The 26,020-nt window shown below is 42.6% G+C and overlaps 1 protein-coding gene across 3 annotated transcripts; it reads left to right on the top strand.

Moving 5' to 3' along the window:
- rab11fip3 (RAB11 family interacting protein 3 (class II)) lies at positions 1–25,406 on the top strand. 3 transcript variants are annotated; one of them, XM_044013632.1, is made up of 14 exons: positions 1–2,914; positions 8,838–8,931; positions 10,904–10,980; positions 13,592–13,764; positions 16,425–16,625; positions 19,050–19,187; positions 19,895–19,930; positions 20,038–20,131; positions 20,261–20,505; positions 20,804–20,885; positions 20,967–21,104; positions 21,197–21,352; positions 21,884–22,024; positions 22,143–25,406. In XM_044013632.1, exons 1-14 carry the CDS (start codon positions 1,274–1,276, stop codon positions 22,254–22,256), a joined length of 3,330 nt encoding a protein of 1,109 aa, XP_043869567.1. In that variant the 5' UTR covers positions 1–1,273; the 3' UTR covers positions 22,257–25,406. The 3 variants fall into 3 exon arrangements, with proteins under 3 accessions (XP_043869567.1, XP_043869568.1, XP_043869569.1); XM_044013633.1 differs by lacking the exon at positions 19,050–19,187; XM_044013634.1 differs by lacking the exons at positions 1–2,914; positions 8,838–8,931; positions 10,904–10,980 and adding an exon at positions 12,487–12,654.
- The last annotated feature ends 614 nt before the right edge of the window (positions 25,407–26,020 follow it).

The following is a 26,020-nucleotide window of genomic DNA, read 5'->3' as shown; positions in this document are numbered from 1 at the left end:
AGGAGGAGGAGGATGGGTCACTGCTGATGCTGATGCGAGAGCTTTTCTTGACTGTGATCAACAGCGGTGGACTAACTGCAACACGATGGAGTCTGCCGATCGAATCTAATACCACGTACGCCACCTAAAGGGTGCGGACGATATGAGACAGGTGCGTTTTTGAGAAGAGGATAACGGAGGAATTTTGACGTCTCGTGTCGTCCCCCGTCTGGCCTGTCCTGTCACTGACACAGGTGGATTATATGCCGGAAAGCGGCACCGAAATGAGGACACAACACTGGACAGCCACGGAAGCGACTGTCCGTGTAAATACATCTTAAGCGGCGAAGCACTGACGTTAACGCTCGGTTTAATTTGACTGGAAAAGGGGAGGGGGTGTTAGCTAGCTAATAGGCTAATTTCGCTAGCTAGCCTGTTAGCAGACTCCCCTAACAGGCTAATGATACGGGAGAAGTGGGATGCTCAAAGGAGGAGCTAACCTCGGTTGCTGGCCTTAATTTAATTCGAGGAGACACATTTGGTGATATTTTAAGTAACCGCACTGCGAGAAGAGAATAAACATTCATGTTACAGCCGCGGAGGTGGACGTTTCACAGCACATTGGGTTTTCCTCGCCTCGTCAAATTAACTCGCCGCGGATGAGATGGGGATAATCGGCTAAGGAAGCTAATGTTGACAAACACCGGCGACTTAAACTCTTTAATTTGTGCCGTTTTAAATTTGGATTAAGTGGCGGAGGGGCCGCCGTCCGTGATTGTCAGTTCAGTTCTGGGATTTTATTTCGATGATTTGCCCAACAGTCAGGCTGGAGTGAAGCATGTTATTGACACTGGATGTGGCGAAGCTCAAACATTTGACATCAACCGGGAGTGGATCTGCCATGACGGAGAGGGACATAGTGAGTCACAACACATTTACATCACTCCGATGCATCATTTACGAACGAATTCATCTGACTTTTAGTGTTTAGACGTGATTTTGGACATGTGGAAGGCAACCACTGAGGTCAAAAGAACAAATACAACGTGTTAATTGGAGTTGGTAGCGTCTCTATCAGAAAATATACCTTAATGTTGTCAAATTTCAGCCTGTTTTAGAATCAGTGCTTTAAAAATGCCTGTAGTATTTACACACATTCATTTTAGGATTCCACCAAAAAGGTGTAGTGCCATTTAACAACATGGCATTAAAAGTGAAGCGCTGGGTCTTGACAACAGCCGTGAGATAAGACATCATCATCATCATTTTTCTCAAAAGTTCATACCAGGGACAGATGGAGCCGACAGTTCTGTCTGGCCCTTTGGGGCACACTCAGTGGGAGACAGAGCAGACATTTCCTCTTGGATTTCACACCCTGGATTCAGACAACAGAGGTGTTCTCTGTCAAAACAAGAGTGGCCAGACAGGTTTGGATTTTAGAGACAGTGACCGGGAGCAAACATCCCATCAGAGTGAGGAGGCAAAGGTTTCTCAGGACAACCCAGTTGAGTTGGGCAACTTCATGAATATCTCTGATTTCTCCCATGGATTTTTCCAGTTTGACGCTGACCAGCCCACACTTTCTAAAGCTTCTCTCGACAGTACTCATCTAGAGGAGTTGTCTTACATAGAAAAAACTGCTGAATCTGATGAAATCAGTGACTGTACCTTATCGTGGTTATTTTCTCCCAACCTCACTCCTGTGGTTGAAAATAACTCAGATTTGACACAGGATGAACTGTTTCAGGGCTCAAATGCCACAACTGGTGACGGTGACCTAATAAGCCTCAGTGAACCTGCCTCACCATCCAAGGTTTCCGTACAGAATCCCGAGACCAACACGGGGGATTCTCTTTTGTTGCTAGATCTCCTTTCTAATGAACCCACTTGTCTCCCCACTGAGTCTTCAGGTGAGTTGGACCCACAGGGTGTCACTGAGGAGCTGGTAGATCTGTCACAAGTGGAGCAGGTATGCCTCCCTCCCTCGCAGAGCAGGGACACATGGTCACCTGAAACCAGAGACAAAGGTTTATTCCCTGATCAAGTGACTGACCTGCTTGTAACCAGTAGCACTACTGTGCAAAGTTTGCCTGAGAGCTGCTTCAAAGAAAACCACATGAGCACACCACTGGAGTGTTTCGCAGGATGTGTGCCTTTGTTGGATTTTGAGGTTCCAGATTGTGACAGCAGTCCGAGCCTGTGCCCAGCCAGTCCTGCCTCTGTGGACTCCACAGTTACATCTTTACATTTATCAAAAGAGGAATCAGAGGTGGAACAAGCAGAGGGTGGTGTCAGTAGAAATCTGACATCTGAGCATCAAGGTGAGAATGACTCATTTGCTCTGGTTTTGTCTGCTGAACCCTCGTCACTGACTGTGTCTCTGGCTGAAGATGTGTTTATTCAGGGTGATCTCAGCAGTGAGTGTTACTCTGTGGAGAATGTGTCTAAGGATTTGATGGAGGACAGAATTGGTTCAGAAGCAACACATCAGGAGAATGAGGCGATGGCTTTGGATTTGGGCTTCACTGCTGATGAGGTCAATGACGAGGGAACCTGGGACTTGAAGCCACAGGAGGATTTAGAAAGTGGAAGTGTTCCTGATTCAGCAGCTGAACAGAGGGAGGAGGACAGCAGTGTGAACGATACTAACCAGCGCGATGGATCAGACTGTCATGAAATAACCTCTTTTGAATTTTCAGTTCATGACTTAAACAGTTCTCCGCAGGCTGGATGGACTAGTGAGCAAAATGTGGAGACACTCTCTCTCTCTAAGATGGTGGTAGATGACTCACTGCCAATGGTTTCAGCAGAGAATACAAGAGAGGAAGATGTCTCCCCACTAAAAGCCGTATTCGACGCTTTAGACCAAGATGGAGATGGCTTTGTTCGGATTGAGGAGTTTATGGAGTTTGCTGCTGCCTATGGAGCCGATCAGGTGAGATCGCTTGCCTTTCTTCTCGCCTTCCTACTTTAGAGTGGGCAGTAACTGCGTAATGCATGCTGAATGAAGTGCTATGTAAAACCATATAAAGCTCCATACGTGTAAATGATTTATAGATGATTTTCTGCTGAAACTTAGAGTGCTCCCTGAAAGGAGTCTGAATAATTCAATCGAGTGAAATTCATCTGGTTGGTGTCACTTTGAAGCACATAACATTATTCTAAAACCTATGTGAACCCCAAAACATGGTCAGTAATGAGCAACATTTCAAGTGACAGATCACGGTGGAACGCCTTAAGTTTTCATATAGAGAAGCAACATTGGTATCTTCTTTTTTTTATCAAACTTTGCTGAAAGTTTGAGTTTGAGGTATTCTGCCTTAATGTGAACATTTAGTTTAATTTATTTGACTAATACAAACTGCAAACCATCAAATTCATACCTGGAATTGACTGAGCTGTATTTGGTGAGTGTTCAAGAGTTTGGGTTGCCAGACTGTAGTGTCTGTCAAGCATATTGAGCTTTCTGTTAGGCCTGGTACTAGGTATGTGAACACATTTGCACATCTGGTGCTTTGGGGGTCATCTTTTGTGAGATGCTGTGTGACCCTCACCCAGGTCTTGGTTTGAACCCCAAGTTAAATCCAAAATTTAAAATTAAATATATGAAGGCCATTGATCAATCAATTTCAAGAGCGACACTAATTATTAGTAATCAAGGGGGTTGGTAATCAATGGTTTTAACCTAAGTGTATTGGCAATAAATAAAACTTCAGAGTTGAGTATTTTCGGCTCATGCACTGAAGCTGCGTCACATTAAGTTCTCAAATACTTGCCTGTGTACACAGTAGCTTTCAGTGTTGATCAGCGTTTACTCTTGGCTTGAAACCAGTCAGAAAGTGCTGCAGGCCCCCTTCTGATGACAGAGAAGGGGGGGTGCGGTGCTTCAGAGCCTATGAAGCAGTTTTGTAAAATAATTTTATTTAATGGCAATTATTAATAATAATAATGATAATAATAATAATAATAATAACAATAAAAAAGAAGATTCTAATAATCATGAGAATGCCATCAGCCATTTTAATAATTTGTAAAACCATTATTTCAAAAAAGAAGTAAAAAGTAGTTTCTTTTCCCATCCAATTTAAACACACCCTATGCAAATAACAGAAGAGGAATGGATGCAAACAATGATGTCACCTAACTGGAAAAAGAAATAAGCGTAGCTGTGTAGCTGACAACTGTGCTTCTAAGAGCATGCTTTGCCTATTCTTTGCAATATCTTTTATCTCTTACTTCAGTAAGCCCTAAGTATTCATAAACAACTTATGTATCTCTTTTTTTAAAACTCTGTGGGAGGTAGATTCAGTCAACATAAGGAATTTGGAAAAATATTAACCTGTGTATTTAATGATTTGTGTGAAACTCTGAAAGTATAGGTACTTGTTGCCACTCTCACACACACAGAGCATGGTGCTGGCCCCGCTAATGCTTTTAATCCCCTCTCCCCCCAGTTCAAAGCACCTCTATTGCCCCGATCTGTCCAATGTCTGGTCATAGATATCTGTGGCTCACAGACAGGGAATTTTGAGGGATTAAGAGTAAAATGTATTTCCCTGACTCAGAGGGACTTCATGGTTTGGGTGCCTTCCACAGACTGCCCGTGACCTTGTTTTGAGGGAGAGAGCGTGTCTTTTGTCATGTTTAGTTTCATGTAAATCAATTCCACCTGTTGTTTGGCTAGGCAGCACTGAAAGTGGTAGATTTACATGATATTGGGTTTAGATTTTGTTCTATAGGTGTGGTCTGTTTTACTTTTATTCATTTGCTCTGTGGTATCCGGTGGACTTCTCCTCCGAATAGTCAAGATTCAAGCAGTTTCTTTTAAGGTGTCTTGAATTGCTAACCAAATTGTACAGATTGATTACTTCTGCGTGTTCCTTTGTGTTTAGCTATCAGATTTCTGGGCTCTTAGGAACTGTAGAATCTAATTTGTGTCCTTACGGGAATGTCTTCTCAGATTTCTGTCCTCTTGTGTTTAGTGAGGAGAAGATGCTTTACTGTGTTAGCAGTTTTTTCTAAAATGACATTACAATAAATGAAAAGGCTGCAGTCAGTCTGATCTTCAGAATTTTTCTGGAGTGTTATATAATACTACTTATAACATCTCAGAGGATTTAGCTTCCATTAGCTACAGTCAAGGATCAGTGGAAAAATCGGGGCTGATCTAACGAGGCCTGCCCATAATGTTGAGGTAGCGAATGCTTTTCTCCTCTCATATCATTTTGGAACACACACACATGAATGTGCTTTTCACATTTGAATATGCGTTGTCGTCATCTGTCCTTGTGTTTCAGGCATCTTGAGATAATAGAGTTTTGAATAACCTTCATGCATGAGTGGCTCTGAGTAGAGACATTTTAATACGGACCATAGTGGTATTTTAGCAGTGTGGGTGGAAAAAACACTCATTTAACTTATAATTTAAGTTCTAATGATTAAAATGACATCCACAGGTCAGACTGGGCTTGTGGGAGTGTAAACCAAATAGTGTGTACATAAGCTTAGCAGATTTTGTTCACTGTGTATTTCTAAGTAAGCCTTTGTGTTTGTATTGTTATGATGTTATATGGCTAATAGCGTGCCTTGTACTCATGTTGTTCTTTAACACCTGGCAAATGTCCCAGAAAACCTGTCAGAGACCAGTATTGAAGATGATGAATTTGCATGTTTTGCTGGTGCTTGTAGCATGCAAATCTTGACATAGGAGTGATAGGCGGTGTCACAGGGCCACATATGACAAAATGATTGATGATGATTTTTGGGGATAGAAGTCACCTGGTGTGTTCGAGACGAGCTTGACGCGGTCTCGACAGAAAAGTAGCAGCTTTCGTAAACATCCAACATGGTGGCTATGGTGGTCATCTATGTCATTAATTTGACACAAGAACAAAAAAGTCAGACTAAAACCAGACTTAAATATCTTAGCATGGCTAAAATTGTAATGAATCAAATTCCTCAAAGTCAGACTTGCCCATTTAATAAGATTGGCAGTCGAGCTACAGCAACTCCAGCTGGCGTGGGTGCTCTGCCTGGGTCAATTTTTTTGGACTGACAAGGTGACTGATGTTATGTTCTATCAGCTTAAAGAACTGGATATTTTTAATTTAGTGGATGGTAGGAAGACCCACTGTTTACCTAAACAGCTAGCCGTATGCTAAGCCAGAAATAATACTAACGAGCTGAAACCAAGGCAGTAATGAAATTTAATAGCGTAGTCAAGATTCAACCAAAGCTTGACTATGATGTTAAGTGAAATGCCCTGCAGGTTTGCAGCAAAGTTATGAAAAGCCCTTTCTAACGACCGCTGGTTTTTGACCCTGATTCACAAAAGCTAATCTGAACTGCATTGTGGTCGAGTCTCTCTCTTGTCAGTCAATCCTCCCACCCCTCACCCGCTGCTTGCATGTACTGCCCTTCCATAATGGAATGCCCCATTCCCTGAAAGATTAGCTTTCGAGTTCACTTTAGTGTAATTTAATATCCTGTTTTCAAAGATCATCCAGTCTTTTTTTCTTGCCCTCTTTTTGCCAACCCACCAAGTTTATGATCATGGCTATGGGAGTTTTGTTAAGGAGCAATTGAGAAATTCCCTCCAGGATAAAACTACCTCACCAGAGGGTATTCTTCTCCATGGGGTGATGCACAACAGTGGTCTGTGTGGAGGCAGTCAGGCGTGCCCCGGCACTAATTAGACACAAATAGAGGAAACCGAAAAACCACAGTGCCTTCACTGCTCCGCTAAGCAGAAGAACTGACAGTTAAGTTTAACTTTGCATATTATTGCACAGTGCATCGTCAATGATAACATTGAGCTGTATTTTCAAACTCAAAAGGGTAAAAACTTAAAGTATCAGCAGGTGTTGGGTCATGTTCTTTGTTTGTGAGTCGAGCAGCTATGCATGCTGTTCAACTGACACTTCTATGGGTTGTTGGGGCTAAATAATTGAATCAACTGACATTAAAGTCACCTTTAGATTTAGGTCAGACCTAGAAATAGCCAACAGCCTCTGCTCACAAGAACTGAGGGCCTGCCACTGCTGTACAGACAGTACAGCAATTCTGATATAGGCCATGGATCGCTTCTACAGTACAGTGGATTTATACTGATATGATTGTCTTTGGATGTCAGAATGTGTACCTGTTGTATTTATTGTCCACTTTTTTCATGATTCTAGTACAATATCTACTGCGTCATAGATCTAAAAGAAGAGCATTCGCACGCTACATTGGCAAAATAGTAAATCTCTCTAATGCAAGGATGACGATGGAACACAGTTTCCAACATTTATATGTGGCGTTTTAATTGGCATAGAACATAAAACTAATGGAAAAAGGGAAAAATATTGAATTTGCTGCCATTGTGTTGTTGTAAGCAACCCTTATTATTATTATTGCTTATCATTATCGGTGGAGTAGAAATGTCATCAGGACCACAGATGCTCAGTTGATTCCTCATTCACACTCCTTCTTCTCACTTCTCTCAGCAGAGATGTTTGTGAGTATCTGCATGGTACAAATATATTTCCTGTATGCCGTTGTATGCTGCTTTGTGGAACAGAAACCTCCCATTTCTTTCCACTTCTGTCCTCCTTCAGCATAGAGTATTGTCACACATTGGCCGTATAGAGAGCTTTTTCTGTGGCATACGTGGGGAGTTGGAGGTACCTTGTTTCCACAAGCTAAACTTACCATGTCAGTGTTAACCACCGTTCGGTGACATCAGCTTTTCCCCCCTCATCTCACCACATCATAACTCACAGGGGTTTTCACAGTTTCAGTTAAGTCGGAGTTTCAGTTCTCGCAGTCTCCTCGCAGAGTCGGAAGATTGGCATTTATAATTCAAATTGACTTGTTTTTACACGGAACCGATATAAACAGAAGTCCAGAAGAGAGAGACAAGTCTCAGTAAAATGACTATGTTTGCATTGTGCGCTTGCTTTCCCAAGGAGTAAGTGAGCCGACACCACAGAAACCTCACCCCACATACTCCCAGGATCCCTCCCAGCTAGTTTTTTGTGTTACACACACCCCTGAAATTATACTGTAATAATGGGTTAGTATAAAATTGGGATGGACGGTATTTGACTCAGTCTATTATTTGTGTAAATAGAAATTGTTTGCATGGCGTCACCAGTAATTCTGCAGCTACACACACAGTTATTTGTTTTACAGGTGAGGTCTTAAGAGAGCCAGCTATCTAAATAGTAAGCATTAACTGGTGCAATAATATGTGTGAACACTCTCCGTGTACTGATTAGATTGGATATATTTTCAATTTTCAGTCTTAAATTCCCTGCAGTTAGTGAAGCACATGCTATCTTGTTGCCAGGTTACTGGCAGTAGAAATATACAATATGTAGGTGTACTTATGTAACACGTTTAACACTTGAGCACAGCAGCATTTCTGTGATATTTGCTCCATATTTCTGAATGTGCATTCAGGATTTTTTCTGTATCACGCAGTCTAAAGTATAAAGACGCCACTACCCTCTAATACACTTTTAAACCCTTGTAAACCCACTATTGCCCTGAATCCAATAAAGTAAGAAACAGTCGACATCTGCAAAAGCTCTTTTTCTGCTGAAGTGTTTTATTGGTGAACTTTTGCTGTCGAATCAAAATCCTTCAAGTTCATCATGTAACACTTGGGACTATCACTGGAATGAAATGACCTTATTCTGATGTGGTTTACGTTCAGATAAGTCTGCTATTGTTTTCCACTGAAGTTGGTATGCAAACATCACAAAAACTTCCTCTTACGTCATTTATTGACATCATCTAGGCAGCCTATTTTATTTTATCCTGTGGCTGTGATGAAATTAGATTTGATTGTTGTGTTTCTTTTATCCTCTCAGGTAAAGGATCTGACCAAGTTTCTGGATCCCAGTGGCCTGGGCGTGATCAGCTTTGAAGACTTCCACCGGGGAATTTCTGCAATCAGCAATGGAGGTAAAATCATCGTATGAACTTATATAAAACAGAGAAATGTGTCATTCTTCTTGCTATATCACACATAACCTCACCTTTTTATTGTTAGTGTTATACCAGTAAACCCATGACACCTCAGTTATTCATTAACGTATTTCTGGACGGACACATTCTGTGTTCGGTTGTCTTTCTGAACAGGTTGTGGTGATGTCACTACGACATGATTGATTTGTGAAACTCTTTCACTGAGGCTTTCTGGGTTGTGCAGCTCCAGTTTCTCAGACCATTAATAAGTCATGCACTGGAAAGCATGAGATGGGCCGATTGGCGAGGTTTCACTGTAGGAGTGACGGAGGAATGGGATTGGACGGAGGGTCCTATTCAGCTGAATTATTTACTGTCCTCGCTCTGCCATGTCCTCTCTCTTTCCTCTGTAGGTCACTAGTTTCAACACTCTGTTATCAAATTAACACACGTAATCATGTATTGTCAAACAGGCTAAGCAGGCTTGCACTGCATAACACCATCAATCTTGCAAACAAAACTGGCCCAATCTCAAATGAAGTGAGAAATAAATGACTACATTAGTCTTGTATCATCTCAGCAAGGTTGTTTTGGTGGCTTGTTTGGCTCATGCGCAAATCATGTGACCATGGTGTCATGTCCAGCCCAGTGTTTGTGTAACATTTTTGCTTGACCCTTCTGGCTGTTTTTTTTATTGCTGGATGTTCATTGTCAGTTGCACTTAAATGCATTTCACCCTCATCTTATTTTTTACTCCTGGCCGTGTTTGTCTGTAAAAGCATTTTAATAAAAACAGGCCTGCCAGCTATGGAAATGCCTTGTCCCCTGTAGTGGCTCCGGCATGTCCTGGAACAAAAAAACAGAATTGCTCCTCGAAAAAAATGCGTCCTTTTAAATGTTGTGGGCGTGCCAGGAAACTGCAGGTGTGTCTTCAAACAGAGGCCAGCTTTCTTTTGCGTGCGGTGTGTCTTTGACACAATAGCAGTGGGCATGGGGATTAAAAAACCCTTGGGTCTACTGGCAGCTTTGGAGAACACTGTTTGTGTTCCAGTCTCTCAGTGGGCTGCGATTCACAGCTCTGTTTACTAGACACAGGAGCCGTGGTGGCTGATGGGACTCCATCTTGTTTGCCTGTCTCAGGTTACACTGCTCATCTATAAGCGCTTTCAGCACAGTGACACGTTTTATATTTTTATTTTGTCCATTTTAGTTGTTAGTTGTTGTTTGTCCAGTTTAACGGTTACATAATGTTATTGTTCCTCATGCTCAGGTTGCTTAAAGGCACAAGGCAGTTAGGACACATTTTATATCTTGAGTGTGTACAGGACTATATCATAAATGATATATCAGTTTGTCAAACATGAATATTTGCAGAGTAGGGTCATGTATTTTTGTCCAAAATTAAATTACAAAAAGATTTTCTCTTCCTCATCCATGACATATTTAAATGAAAGCTATCGGAATTAAACAGTGTTTTAAAACAAATGTTTATCTCATTTAAAAATTCTACACTACACTCACTACAGTTAATATGATAAAGACTAGTCATCAAAAAGCATTATAAAGAATGAAGGACATACATTTTGAATGATTTACCTATTTATTATCCGTTGAATGTCACACAAGTAAACAGAAAACCAATCTCTCTGAAAATGTAGCTGTGAAATAGGTTTTTGTTGAATCATTCACCTAGCTGTCTCACTTTCTGTTTATTTGTTCATGGACATTTGTATTTTACACTGTTAAATGTAACAATGTAAACCAGGTTGTAGGTCAAAAAGTATGCAAGTATAATTAAAATAGATATTTAAAGAACGTTAAATGGACTGTGAAATTCAGACGAGGACGCTTGTTTGCGTTTGCATAGGACACACCAGCCGTGTATTTGTTCAGCCTCCCTCCTTTTACTGTTTGGCTTTGTGTTTATTGTGCAAATACTAAAGCCGTCTTCTTTCTTTCACATCTGCAGGTCCGGAGCCACAGCTCTACAGTGTGAACTACAGTCCAGGGGATGGAGCCGTGGGCTGTCCCGAGGAATACGACGAGGTGAGGCACATTTCAAGAGGTTTAGCCTCTCTCTCTCTCTCTCTCTCTCTCTTTCTCTCTCTTTCTCTCTCTTAGTTGTGTGTTTCTTCCAGTTGTTGTGCCTCCAGTTCCCAGTGGTGCAAACAACGGTACAGCGTGGAGGTCACGGACTGAACTCCATGTGCACTCTTAACTCTTCCCACTGTAATTCACCGAGTGGCTCGCAGAGCTATCATTACCTCTCTGTGAATGTTTCACTGACTGAACACCCTGGTTTGGCTGACACTGAATAGCATCTGGCAGGCTACAATTCAGAGTGTTCTTTCACAAATATTGGATCAGCTGGAATGTGCCTGGAGTTTTACACGAGTGTGTGGACTTGTTGTGGTCGGCGTATATGGAATTCTTGCCTCCTCTTGTGCACGCAAACTTATATTTTTAAACTGTCATTGTTGCTGGCCTCCGCACTTCTCAGCACTTGTATGCACTCAGTGTACATCAGCCTACTGCTGCTGCTGCTGCTGTTTTTGGGTGGTACATTGCACAACACTAGCACCCTCTCTTGGTGTAGGTTGTAAGTGCTGTGATACATATTAATAACTGCAGCTCATAAAGGCAGACCTTGTTAAAAGGTGTTGGAACCTAGAGAGAAAACAACATTTCCAGGTTTTTATTGTTGAAAGAGTATCATAAACTTGTTTATTATATTTTTTTCCCACTAAGATAATGTACATTTATTATTTATTGTCTAGTTGCCATAACTGCTGTTTACTGGAACCCATACACATCGGTTTGGGAAAGTTTGAGTGTGTTTGAAGTAGTTGCCACACCTGTGTCCATTGCCTTGTTTTTCCCCTTTGCGTTTTCTGGCAGAAAAGAGTTCCTCTCTGTCAAAGGCTGTGCTGTTCGAGCCCTGTTTGCTTTCAAAACAGGCCAGGAAAGGCTGTGGAGCTGAGGCAAGGCATAAGAGAAAAGCAATGCCCACTTTCCCCCCCCTCTTAGTTAAATATTTTCAACCGTTTGCTGACATTCATATTTTCATCTCAGACTTAACGCCTGTAACGGCAGCCTCTCCACTTGTTATCGCCAATGTTTTTATTGTTCTACCCAAAAGTCAAACATGTGCTTGCACTGACTCTGACAGTTTACAGCATAACAGCACGTTAGCTCTCTGCTGGCACACAGTCAGACAGTTATGGCAGGATGTTGTGATGTACAGTGTAGCCTTGTTGACCGTGCAGCCGGGGACATGTAGAAGATGGTTTAATGATTTATACGTTGACTCTGGGTCGGGAAATGGAGCTCTCAGGAGCCAGGAAAGATTAAGCAGTTACTCAGCTGATGGTGTGCCGTTTTAACTTTAAGGGCAGTAGCTGATTGAGCAGTACAGCCGACTTCTTGTTACTCTTTGGACTTTTCGTGTGTCTCCACCCCTCTGACCACCTAGTGAAGCTAAACATGGTGTTGGGAGTATTTTTCACTTTTTCAATATACCCTCACTTGCTCTCTCTCCCCCTCTCCCTCTCTCTCTCTCTCCCCCTCTCTCTCTCTGAGTGAGGAAGCATTTGTAGTCATTATTAGGAGGCTCTCATGACAGGCCAGCTTTCCTGTCAGTGAGTCCAGACATAGACAATGGTTCTGGGCATGTTGGACAGCCTGCTGGGCCCTGCAACTCCTGCTGCTTCATTTATAATGGTATGATTTCCAGTATGACTCACCTGTCTTTTTTTTTGCTGCTGCTGCTGCTTTATAGACCAACACAAGTTGTCCCCAGTCGCTGATCGCTTGAGATGTTGTTCTTTGGCAAGTCTTTGTGTTGGAACATTTGGTGTTTTGTGCTTATTTTATCTGAACTTGTTGCTTGGAGGTGTTTATACAGCAGGTTCTTCAGCCATCTGAATCACAACAGATTGTCCCTAAGGTCTGTTTATGCTCTGTGCTGTGTTTGGTTGTTGTGGGTTGGTGCAATGGCATCACCACCAGCTGGCCTGACATGAAGAATGAAAATAGAGCGTCTCCTTTCTTCAGACACCTTTTTTCCAAGACATTTTTGAAAGTGTACTTTGAGTTTATGATCTTGTTTGTTTTTTACAGTGGTGGTAACAACTCTTTGAAGGTCACCGCCATGTATTTGCATTATTATTGCATATGTATTTAAAACCATGTTATTATTTGAATGTGACAATCCAGTACTAACTGCAGCCACTATAGTTTGTATATAGTACTTTTTTTACTTGGGTGTAGGGCGGAAACAACCGATTAATCAATTATCAATCGATTATTAAAGTAATCGTCAACTATTCTGATAATTGTTTAATCAGTTTGATAGTTTTTTATATTTAAAACATATTCTCTGATTTGTCAGCTTCTCAGATGTGAATATTTTCTGATTTATTTGCTTCATCTGACAAAAAAATCATTGTATCTGCTGAATTTCTGTTTGTACATTTGAGATTCATTCTGAGATTAGAGAAAAACAATTTATGGACCAATTGTGTGATCAATTATAAAAATAATCACAAGTTGCAGCCCTGCTTTGTGGACTGTTGAAATCAGCATTGATTGTACAGTTACAGCACAAAGGACATTCTTCTCTCTGTGTATTATAATTTTTCTGTTTCTGTCACCGCAGCAAAATGAGGTGACTGACAGCGCGTACCTGGGCTCTGAGAGCACGTACAGTGAGTGCGAGACCTTCACCGATGAGGACACGGGGGCACTCGTACCCCCCGAGATGCACGAGGACGTGGAGACGGACAGCGGCATTGAAGCCACGCTACACGACCCCGAGGACGGTGGAAATAGGTGTGTGTAAACTGGACTCTTGTCAGGTTTGACCAATGTGCTCGTGCATTTTGGAGCAGTACTGTACGTCATCTGCTCACATTTAGTGAGGGAAAGACTTGTTTGTGACCCTGGATTAACTTTGTCATACTTCATCAGTTGTAATCCACTCGTCATGAGAACCAGATCAATGCTGTAATGCTGTCGGGAAGTTGCTATTCGCTACAGAATTTACCGTAAAGTGTAGCATGTACTGTATGTGCCCTAAAATGGCCTTTCACACAGATCACATGGTTCATTAGTCTCGTGTGCTGTGCTGGATCATTCTAAATCTATTTAGGTCAGCAGACAGGCCGATTAAACTGAAGCAGCAGACAGGTACAACTTTATCGACCCAGTGTCTTGAATTCTTCTGGAAACAAATGATGCATTTACAATTCAATCAGACACAATGTGGACCTGGTTACACTTGGCACATTTTGCAGTGAACATTTTCTGTGCAGCTGAAGAGGAACGCTCGTTCAGGGTAGACTTGAAATGTGCACCGCGTAAGCACGAGAAACCTTGAAAACTGAGTCCTTCCCCCATTCTTCCTTGTTTTGTTGTTTTGTATCGACTGAAAAGAGACTTGAGAGCTTCACACTTTGTCTGGATGTTCAGGTTACGTTTGCTTTGGACTGAATTCTAGGAAGGAAAGCGGCCACTTATTCTATTTTACGTCAGAAATAGTTGCAATCTTGCTGAGAGTTGTGTTTTTCCACTTATTGCCAGAAGTCCTATGTATATTTAGTTTAGTATGAATTACTCTCTCTAGACGTGACTATGAGCACAGTGAACAGTAGGTTTTGATTATCATGGCTATCAAAGGTAGATCGGAAAGGTTTAATAGTGTCCATCAGACCCTGTTGATGTACCAGTATGTATTTATTTATTGATTGAATTAATTATTTAATTCAATAAATAAATGAGCTTCTTTTGGGGGATTTGAATGGCAGCTGCTGCTGATGAGGTCCACGAGTGTTCTTGTCGAAATGGCCTTTAGTGCAAACTCAGGAGAGGAAACGTAGAACAGAGCAACCTTATCTGCTGACTGCGTGACCTGTCTCTCCCGCTCGATGACGGATTGGCGCAGTCTGCTCGACATGGATGTGTTTGGACTTCCCATTCCATGACTGATCCTTGAATTCCAGGAAGTGTTGAGTTGGCTCTTTTTTTTTTTTGTGTTGTTTTCCCTTTTTTCCCCCCCTTTCTGTTGCAATGTTCTAATCTGATCCTCTCCCTTTGTTATAGTTAGTCATGCCATTGCTCTCCTACGTCTGCTGCTGACTGGAACCTAACACACTTACTGTATGACTCTGACCTTTATGTTCTCTCACTTCAAAAACTCAAAGCCACATCATGCCAGACAACTTGTGAGTTGTAATGCACCTAAACTTACTAAGTTTTTTTTACTTACTTAGCTTACTTCGCTAAACATGTAGCCCCATACCGGTTAGTCTATGTTGGAGAATATGCACTGAAGTGAGGATTAAGAGTCTAACAGGATTAAGTTCCCCCGCCCTCCTCTGTCTTACCCGTGTGCCCGCACATATTTGCTTCGTGGAGCGTCAGCAGGACTGTCTGTTGGCCATTGCTCAGCCTCAAATCTGATTAACCCCCTCCAAGTCAACCCTTTGTTGTGCTGCCTTGAGTTTTTTTGGGTGGCGTGGACTGTTAGTCATGTGGCTGTGTAGATCAGCAGCTCCTTAGGACCAAAAAAACATTTCGTTAATACCCAAGTACCCAAGAGAGTGTCTGTTTTTTTGTTTTAACCTGGTGCAACCGGTGAAACTTCAGGATTCCACTCTGGTTGTCTGGGGTTTTGACTCCTGCTGCTCCACGGCTTGTACGCCAGGGCAGCGGAGGCCGTTTCAAGATGCGTTCTCGCTCTTCGCCGTCGCTCTGTTTGAGGGACGTCAGTGTGGGACAGTGCGAACTTAAGAAGAACTTAGCTAAAGGGTAAGTGGCTACAAAAATGGCCGTTCTAGAATTGTAAGCAGTTCAGCTCAACACTTGTTCGTGACATGGAGTAATTGTTGCTGAGACTGCAATGTTCTCTGATTCAATAAGGCGGCGTGTAAAGTGCGATTGCTTATTTTTCTTGGACAGGGATTTTTTTTTGGCCTCTCAGGTCGTAATTTAAAGCCGTGGATTAGTCCGATGGAAACCATATTTCTTGTAAACAGACTGAATGGACGTTGTCATTGTGAGCTGAGAAAGCAAAGGTTTTCTGCTGATTTGAACATCCTCATCCTGTGTGTGTGCGCTTAAGACATCTAATATATCCTGTTGGACATTGAACAGGAAAAGTTCTTCACAGAAACAGCACATTTGTTGCCATCATGGATATTTCATTTCTGTCAGAGCAGCCTTTGGGATTCATATGAATTAACAGATTACCTTTTGAAGACAAGTGAGAAACGTGTCCAGACACCTGTTCTTCCGGTGGGGAGATTAATCGTACCTCTGTGGGATTTACTAGTCATATAAAAGCTTCTAGGTCAAAAAGCCCAACTCTCAGCCAGCCTTTTTAAAGCCTGTTACCTAGAAAGGTTGGCTTAGTCCTGAAGGTAACTGTGTACCTCTGGTATCAACAAGTGAACACACATACTGAGAGTATGATCCATTCTTGCCTCCCTCAGGTTTTCCCTGAACTCTGAGCTCCACAACCACTCCCTGGTGACAGTCATCGGAGGAGAGGAGGAGCACTTTGAGGATTTTGGTGAAAGTAACACATCGGAGTTGCTGCTGGAGAGCAGCGTGGATGGGACGGAGGGGGAGGGCGACTCCCCTGTCGTGCAGCCCCTGGAGCAGGTCAATGGCTCCTCGCTTCTGTCTCCCAGGTATGAGCGTGTCACTCGTATGTTGCTCTCTTGATTTCAGAGATGACTCTTTCTTTTCCCTCCTAACGAAACTCCACAGCCTGAACGTCTTTTAATTGACATGAATACAAATATGAGTTGCACCAGACTGCAGCGCACGCTTCCCGATAAGAGTGTGCGACTGTTACATTCTCAGCTGCGCGGTTCACGCTGTAAGTGTAAATGTTTCTCTTTTAACAAAAGGCAACAGAGGTCAGCACTGATAAGAGCTATGTGAAGGACGTCCTTCCCGCTCTGTCTGCCTCCGTTTCTCAGTGAAGTGCAAGATAAATGAAGTACATCTCTGTAGCTTTCTCACTGGCGTGCTGACGTCAGAAAAGCTGCTGTCGATGTTTTGTTGCATTGGCTCAAATATCTTTGCAGAGTGTTTAAAGAAGCTTTTCCCGACTTGTGATAGTACAGACTCAGGCTGTCTATCCAACAACAGCACACGGCCAACACTCTCTCCTCTTTGTGGTACGTTCCCTGTGTAATTCTTTCCCCGTCATCATCTTTACTCCTGTCTGCTCCTCTGTTTTAATCTGATACTCAATGCAGAATAATGTGCAATTCCCACTTGGGTGATGTTTCTGTCATTTGCTGTGCCAGGAAGTCTGTTGACTATATGGAAATAACTTGATCATTGGAGTACAGCCTCACTGTTTTGTAGGAGTCATTGTTATCATTACAGGGACACTAACACACTGCAATATTAGAGCTGCAACTAACGATTATTTTCATAATCGATTAATCTGTCGATCAGTTTGGTCGATAAAATGCTGAAAAATGTTGATCAGTGTTTGTCAAACCTGGAAATGATGACGTTCTCGAATGTCTTGATGATTTCTTTGTTATGTGGAGCAAAGAAACCAGAAGATATTCACATTTAAGAAGCTAAAGCGATCAGAAATCTTGTTTTAATCATGAAAAAGCTCCCAACGGTTAATTAATTGATGAATTAATAGAGAGACATTCTGATTCTCATTTGCAAGTAGTAAATGAGACCTTCAAGTAAGTGGAGGTTAAATGTACATACATTTACATACCATTATTTTAATTTGCTGTATGTGACGGATTACCACACATTAAGAAAAAAAGCTACGTCACCCACTCAGATTGAGTCCATTGTTGGCGCCTGTAGCAGTGTTGCCTACACACACTCGACCATTTATGTAGCATCAGAACATCAAGTGATCAAGTCACTGAAAGTCTGCGTTTCTGTCTACATTAACAAGAGTCTGTGCCTGTGTGTTGCATAATTCAGACCTAACTCACTTCCTGAATGAATGCTCAGGTGGAGGAGGAGAGGGTACGAAATCAACATGTGTGTTTGTTTTTCAGTTATTTTAACAAATGTGGAAATGTATATATCTAATGAAATAGTCCTGTAGGTTGTTTGAGCCGTAAACAGACAAGATCGTTTGGAAGCTGGGAAACAAATCTTATCAGCACACAAGAGAGAGATCAACACATTCCCTTTTTAGAATGTTGTGTTTCTTTCCACTGTCCTTAAAACACACCACAGCCACACTGGCACACACCGTCTGTTTCACGTCTGTTTCACTCACACTGTGTCAAACTCCTCTGTGGTTTTCAGCCTCTGTTCAGACATGGTATTAATACATCCGCCTTAGTTGAGCGCGTCAGTTATAAGTGCAGGTGTGAACTGCGTTCAGATGTGGTCTGGGATGCTCAAAATAGCTTCTCTCTGCGTCTCAAGTCACACGACTCGGTGTGTGAACTCCACCAGTGCCGGTTTTCGAGCCGTCAGAGACGACTGCACACTTAAGATCAGCTCAGACTGAACTGATCTGACCCTTAGAATGCTGCCCAGGAGACCTGAGGTAAACTCTGGAGAACGTCGACTACACATGGCAATAAAATTGTAAAATTAGCACGATATTGAGGTGAGTTAGTATTGGATTCTCTACCTGAGATTGCGTGGGGTTTCCCAACCTCTCCATCGTCTATGCTTGTCTTATACAGCAGTGATTCCGATTCTGCCGTGTCTCGGGGTCTTTGGTAATCCTGTAAGAACGTCTGCTCGTCCTCCACTGTTTTTGTCCTCCCGTGGGACAACAGCCGTCCTCCATTCCCACTTTTAATGGAAACGGACAAGTGAAAGGACAAGCTCCCCTGGCATTTTGCCCGCTATGTAACGTAGGTCTGTGGTGGAACGTTTCATGATGGGATTGCGTGACATCATCCATCGATTGGCGCTCTATAGTCGCGCTACATGTCACAATTAATCACGAGGTCACTGAAGACACATTAGCGTATTAATACCAGGTGTGAACAGAGGCCTCAGAAGTTTACTCTCCCACACGGGTGCACCCCCACGTCCCCCCTTTCTTCTCCAGCACTCACCACCTCCTCCTCCTCTTCCTCCTCTCCTCCTCTTTCCAGCACACCTGCTCCTCTCCCTGACCGCTTTCAGAGCTTCCTCAGGGAGGAGGCGCTGGACTTTTTCTGTAGCCAGTGTCACAAACAAATAAGTCGTCTGGAGGACCTCTCCACTCGTCTCAATTTCCTAGAGATGACTAGGTAACGCGCGCGTGTGTGTGTGTTTGCAGTGCGTAGTCATCGTATGTGCATGCTGTGTTGGCGTAGCAACAACATGTGTGTGTGTGTGTGTGTGTGTGTGTGTGTTACAGAATACATGCAAGTGCACATACGTTACAGTGTCTTTTTGTTTGAGACATTCATCCCTCACACTGTTGCCTGTTGTTTTTTCATTGGCGTGTGAGTTGCAGTGTTAGAATATCGCATTTCTAGATGAAAAGGAAGTCCGGCTAGTTCCGAACTCGTGATGTGTCCCTCATACATTTATCCATGCATGTATGAAAATGGTTTCATTAGTGGTTTAGTCGTTTTCTTTTAAAGGTATCACAGGTGAGTGATGTTCAGTATTGTTTATCTTCTTCATGTCATGACCTCCATGCTTCATTCCAGGTGTAAAAATGCCAGCTTGTAGTGGAGTAAAGCTTTTTAAAGCTTTTGGAACAAACTTGCTGATCCAGGATTACTGACCAGTAGCTCTATTACAAAAACTTTTTTTAAATCTGAAATCCGATTTCGTCCGTTATGCATTTCTGTAATGCAATCAGTTAGCTCACGTAATCCCAGATCAGTATTTTTGTATGTTTACATTGTATAAACGCTGCAGTACGAGAGCGAGAGGGACTGGGCTGGATAAAAGGTCCTTTTTCTCTTCCTAATCATCTTTCCTGTTGTTTTTCCTCCTTGTCCAGTGCTGGCAAGAGGCTGTCCAGCAAGAAAGTAGCAAGGTAAAATAAACAGTCGCTCTGATTTCTCTCATATTGCCAGTTCCAATGCAGTAGTTGTGTTTGGCAGGAGGTTACATGTGTTTTTTTCCCCTGTGCTCTTGTGTCAGACATCTCCTGCAGAACAGCTCGATGACTCTGGACACCATGAGCGACCTAACGCGGGACATCTTGGAGATGGCTGACAATGACATCACAGACAAGGTGACCGAGTTAACTCAGAAACACCTGCCTGTGCCGTTCGTGTGTCTCCTAGACCTGTGATGGACGCAGCTTTATCTCATATTCTGTCGTTTCTCTGCCAATCGTAACGCGCTCACTTCTTTCTTCCAGGTGCTCCTCCTTGAGCGTCGAGTGGCAGAGCTGGAGAAGGAGTCCGAGGCCTCGGGAGAGCAGCATTCGCGCCTGCGCCAGGAGAACCTTCACCTGGTGCACCGGGCCAATGCCCTGGAGGAGCAGCTGAAGGAGCAGGAGGTCCACACGGATGAACAGCTGCAGCAGGAGACGCGGCGCCACAAGGAGGCCGTGAGCAAACTGGAGAGGGAGAGAGGAATGGAGCTGGAATACCTGCAGGCCAGGTGAGTCTTTGGTGTCAATCAATGTATGTTTATAGTATAAAATGTGTTCGCTACGAGTCATTTAGACGGCAAAAATGTCCAAAACCAGCATGTAGTTGGTGTTTGGTGTGTTTATAGTCACAGGTTCTCAGTGGCCAACATATTGTTTGTTGGCAGGAAAATGCTTCCATACTGCCACCTACTGGCATTATCTGCCACTGAGTGTAAGCTCTTTTAATTGGTACAACACAAGCATGCAGTGTATGTATACTTTTGTGTTTGTTCTGTTGAATATTTTGTATCTGTTGGTGTTTGTCAGGCTGCAGCAGCTGGACGAGGAGAACAGCGAGCTCCGGTCCTGTGTTCCTTGTCTACGAGCAAACATCGAGAGATTAGAGGAGGTCCGAACATTAGTGTCTTATCTTTCCTTTAGTCTGGTTTCAGGTCTGGAAAACAATACTCACTTCTTTTTTCATATGCAGGAAAAGAGGAAGCTGCAAGATGAGACAGAGGCCATGTGTGACAGGCTAAAGGACGAGACGGAGTCCCGCAGGAAGATGAGTGACAAGCTGAGCCACGAGCGCCACCAAAGCCAGAAGGAGAAGGAGTGCATGCAGGAGGTGAAGTGTTTTGTGCCCTTTAACCCCTCGTTTTCTACGATACCCGGATGACTGCATAAACTGACGTCGCCTGTTCACTTTCTGACACTCAGCTCATTGAAGACCTACGTAAACAGCTTGAGCACCTACAGCTGTACAAGTTGGAGGCGGAGTCGAAGAGAGGGCGCACACCCGGAGCGGGACTGCAGGAGTATCAGGCCCGCACGCGTGAGGCCGAGCTGGAGCAGGAGATCAGGCGACTCAAACAGGTATCGCTGCCCTCTTTCTTTCTCATTCTGTCACTCTGATCAGACTGTGTTGACTTGGAAGAGCGCTATAGCCTCTAGCCTGCAGTAGTTAACGAGTGTGCAAAGCAATGTCAAATATATTACCTCACAGAAAAATGTGTCGCTAACCGCGTTGCCAAGTGTGAGTCATTAACAAAGTCTCTCAGTGTTGAAAATGAGCTAAACTTCAGAAACTCTGAAACGCTGGAGGCGTGTCTGCCACCTGTAAACACACACACACACACACTTGAGGTGTATGTTGGTGGTCATTAGTGTTTGTATAGAATATAAACACAGACACTTGTTTAACAAACACAGAGCTGCTGAAGCTACAGTCTTTTCTTCATTTCTTCATCTGTAGGACTTTTAAATAAAGCAAACCAAATGCAGTGATGTAAGAAGGAGCAGGTGCAGGGTATGAGGAGGAGTTACTCTCACTGTGACTGTGTCCTGAACAGAAGACTGGACGACAAACTGTTTTCAGTCTTTAACGATTTTACTTGACTCCTTCAGGACAACCGCAGTCTGAAAGAGCAGAACGACGAGTTAAACGGGCAGATTATCAACCTGAGCATCCAGGGAGCCAAGAGCCTGATGTCGGCCCCTTTCTCTGACTCCCTGGCAGCTGAGATCAACTCTGTGTCTCGCACAGAGGTAGGTGTTTTGGTTTGTTTTTTTTCTTTAAAAGAAAAGGTCTCCTTTTATTGACGAGGCTTACTGTTGTGTGTGTGTTATTTTATATCTCCACTCATCCCTGTTTCCCTGTTTCCAGCTCATGGAGGCGGTCCACAAACAGGAGGAGATCAACTACAGACTCCAGGACTACATTGACAAAATCATTGTGGCCATCATGGAGTCCAACCCCTCCATTCTCGAGGTCAAATAGACGCCGTTCAGCCAGGCTGGAGACATAGACTGGAGAAAACTAACCAGAGACCATGTAAAAAAAAACACAACAAATCAAATCAAAACATCAACAACGCACCCAAAATCTTCCACCAAACACTCGAAACAAAAATGAACTCCGTGGACGTCAGTGAAACATAAGCTATATTCAGTTGGGGATCCCTCAAGTGTGTTCTTGCTTGTTAGGGTTGTGTGTGTGTGTGTGCGTGTGTGTGTGTGTGTGCCCTCCTTAAAACACTTGGGTTCTGGTGACTCCCATGTATTTGGCCAGAGGAACCTGAGAATGAATGTGAACAAGTGGTCAGAGTAGAAACCTCCAATTAAAAACAGCGTCAACACAACAATGATTCAGTGAACAGTTCTACCTTAAAAGGCCTTAAATGAAAGGTGATCAAAGGCTACATTCATTATTTCTGCGTGTGCTGCGGCTCCTGATCCAAGCTGAGACAAAGCCGTATGAAGTCAGGAGTCAGGAGTCGTCTTTAAAGAGTTCAAGTCTTGCTGTGCTGCCTCACAGTCCCTATAATTACACTGTGCCCTGTTTTTCCCAGTGAACCCAAGTGAGGGACGTTTCTCGGGGCTTTTAAGAAATGCCCGGAGGGTAAATTGTGCGTTTGAGCGTTTGTTTGTGTTTTTTATTATTTGACACTAAATGTCAGAAATGTAGGCGCCTGGTCTGGTTCATAATGTGCTTCATCTCATTTATTTTTACAATGAAACAGGGTCCCAGAGCTCAGGTGGGCCGGGTTAGCATCGTCCCCGGGCTGTAACTGACAAAGTACACTGTGTATGTGCGCCTCGTCGCTCTGTAAACACTTGAATTAGGCATGAAGGGAAACTGGCGAGCGATGGCGGGAAAAGCTCGGCCCACCTGACCCCTAGTGTTCTCTTGCTGAGTGAAAGTGACGGAGAGCAAAGCTGATTCAGGTGATCAATGTTTGTTTGTTTGTTTGTTTGTTTGTTTGTTTCTTTGCTGCCGGTAACAGTGGAGTTTATGACTGAAGAAACGCTGACATTTGGGAGGTTGTTTGTGAAGAATCAAATGGTTGGTTGTACTTTGCACTACATTTTTTTGTTGTTGTTCATAAAACTGTTTTATTATGAAGGGATCAAATGTAAAAAAAAATGGAATATATTTTAAGGCCCCGTATGAAGATGAAAGTATATCAGATTTGTTGCTACAGACTCCATATGTACAGAGAAAAAAACAAACACTGTTTCCATAATAATGCCATATAGCGATGAGAAGTTTCATGAGACCACGAGTTTTGAGCTCAGTTTTATTGTTTTCCAGACCTGAGCTGCAATATTGAGGACAGGCAGACGTTTGGCAGCAATAATGCTCGACAAGAAAGTGGACACTGGCAGGAAGTAGGTCTTTATTTCCTCTCCTTAAGAAACATCTGCATTGTCAAAGACTGATGCTGTGTATCGGTGCTATGCAGCCTCAGTACTTTTTGGACACGTCTTTCTGAGGGAAAATGGACACCAGTTGTTTTTTTGGCATTTTTCACCCTGTGAAATCATATATCTCACTTCTCTTCTTCACTCCATGGGGAAAAATGGCCTTGGATGTAAATGACTTGTACATGTAAAAGTTTTTCTACACTCACTCTAGATTCTAGGTATTTTTATAGCGAGGAAAGAAAAAGATTTCTTTTTCTTGTCTTATGCTGAGAGGTGGCGGTCGGATGTATTCTTCTCGAGCATGTAGCGTGTACAGTATCTGTTCTTTTTTCTCTTTTATTTCTTGTTTTGAAATCACATGCAGATATTTATTCGTCATTCAACACAAAAAACTTCACACTTTGGTGATTCGTTCTACCTGAAAAATGGATTTGTACATTTTTTTGAATTCCACGAGGGGAGAGAGGGAGACCGAGAGAGAGAGAGAGCACGAGTTCACAGTGAGAGAGTTGATTGAATGAAGAGACGGAAATGGTCACTCTCGAGGCGCTCACACTTTTCCACGACGCGGACGCGACCGAGCCTCTTCAGGGTCGTGACCTCAGATATGTGGCAGATTTTTGCATTTTATACCGTTGTCTTCCCGGGAGTCAGGTACTGCATGGAAATAGATTATTATTATTATTACTATTATTGTTCTTCTCTGATTCAGATCTTTGGCCTGTTTTAACTGATAAATTGATTGATTGCTTTAAAATCCATCAGTTGTGCATTGTTACATGTAATAATGTACAACAAGGAGAACCTCATATCCAGGTTTGCTTATTAGTTCAGCATCCTGCCTTTTAGTAGAACTGGAAATTTGCTCCTGAAAACCCCAGCAGATTAGATTAGATTAGATTAGAGGTAATCCTCTCCCTGGTCCATGTTATTGTCAGCTTTTAGACAGATGAGGACTAACACATGAGAGAGCACAGAGCTAAACACACATTCCCTTCTAGCGGGGCTGAAGGTGATTGCACTAACCAGATCCACTTTCAAAAATGACCAAAGACAAGTGTTAATAATACTAATGCTGATTTTATCCGTCAGGGGTCCATCATCACACTTTTCTAGGAGCATGTTCCTGTTCAAAAACCACAAAATCACAAAATTGACTCTCAAAAAGACTCCCATCGTTCCCTAAACGGAAAAAAAGGAGGAAACTTGCCTGCTAGTCCAAACACTGTGCCTCTGTGTCTCAAAATTACCTGATGATGAGCCCTTACAACAGCACTGACCATGTGACTGTCAGTTTGTTTAAATTATAACAATGAAGACTAAACTGTAAATATAAATAATTTAGTGTACTTTTTCTTTCTTTTCCCCCCCTCCTCTCTCTCACGGTCACTTCCGCGGTGTGTCCAAAGAAAGTTTGCTCAAGGCACAGACGTCACTACTCGAGTAGTGCATGGCTTTGCCGTCGCGTGACATGGGAAGATCGAAAGAGAACATTGTAGAAAAGAGACGTATAAGAGTTTAAATTAATTCCTATTTTCAGAGATAAATGTATAAATTATAATGGTATTGTTTACAGCTGTATATTATTTTTTGGAAAATCCCCTAATGACCTAATCATAATTGATATCTGGGGAAAATAGAACTTCAGTCACTGTAAAAAAGAGAACATTTAAAGGTAAGCGGTGAAATCAAGATTAGAAAAATAAATGGAAATTAAAAAGGATTGTGTGTTTTGTCTTTATTTTACCACATGTTTGCATATTGTGTGTAATATTTGACTCAATTACTCCAAGCCTCCAGTATGGGAATTGTTCTTATATTTTATATGGATATATATTATTTTTTTCCATATCACATGACACACTGACCCCAAATTAATGCCGCATATTACAACCCTAGAGGACACACCTGTTTTGAGTTTGTTTTGTTTTGTATCAGATTTAGTCCGTCTTTTATTTTCTGCGGTCAAACTGTCTGACGCTGAATTTTTAACGTCCTCCTTACAACGGCCTTTACGGTAAAAGAAAAATAAAGAGCCTGTGATCCGCTGACTCAGGCCGATTTGTAAGGACATTAACATCCGGTTTACAAGATAAAACATTAAACGCTGTCCTTCTAAGTACACGTTCGAAAGCGCATCTTTGAAGGTCTAGTTATATGGTCTCTGAAACATAACTGCGAGGATCTTCACAATTTTCTCATTCATAAATGTGCTTTCAAACGCGGACTGTAATAGAATGGTGCGCGCAGTGTTTTTATTTTGAAAAACGGATGTCGATGTCCTTACAAATCTGTTTGACGCATTGGATCGGAGGCGTTACCGTAAAAACCTTCAAA

The sequence above is a fragment of the Solea senegalensis genome, linkage group LG18 (assembly GCF_019176455.1).
Source record: "Solea senegalensis isolate Sse05_10M linkage group LG18, IFAPA_SoseM_1, whole genome shotgun sequence".
Taxonomy (NCBI): Eukaryota; Metazoa; Chordata; class Actinopteri; order Pleuronectiformes; family Soleidae; genus Solea; species Solea senegalensis.
Note: the sequence above shows the minus strand (reverse complement) of the source record. Positions and strands in the feature narration are given on the sequence as shown.

What these genes read in the sequence shown, in the direction of transcription:
- rab11fip3 (XM_044013632.1), top strand. Translation starts at nt 1,274, where the DNA reads ATGGAGCCGACAGTTCTGTCTGGCCCTTTGGGGCACACTCAGTGGGAG. An exon ending in TTCTGCAATCAGCAATGGAG is followed by an intron (nt 8,932 to 10,903) that starts GTAAAATCATCG and finishes TCACATCTGCAG; the next exon opens with GTCCGGAGCCACAGCTCTAC. An exon ending in TCCTCGCTTCTGTCTCCCAG is followed by an intron (nt 16,626 to 19,049) that starts GTATGAGCGTGT and finishes TCCTCTTTCCAG; the next exon opens with CACACCTGCTCCTCTCCCTG.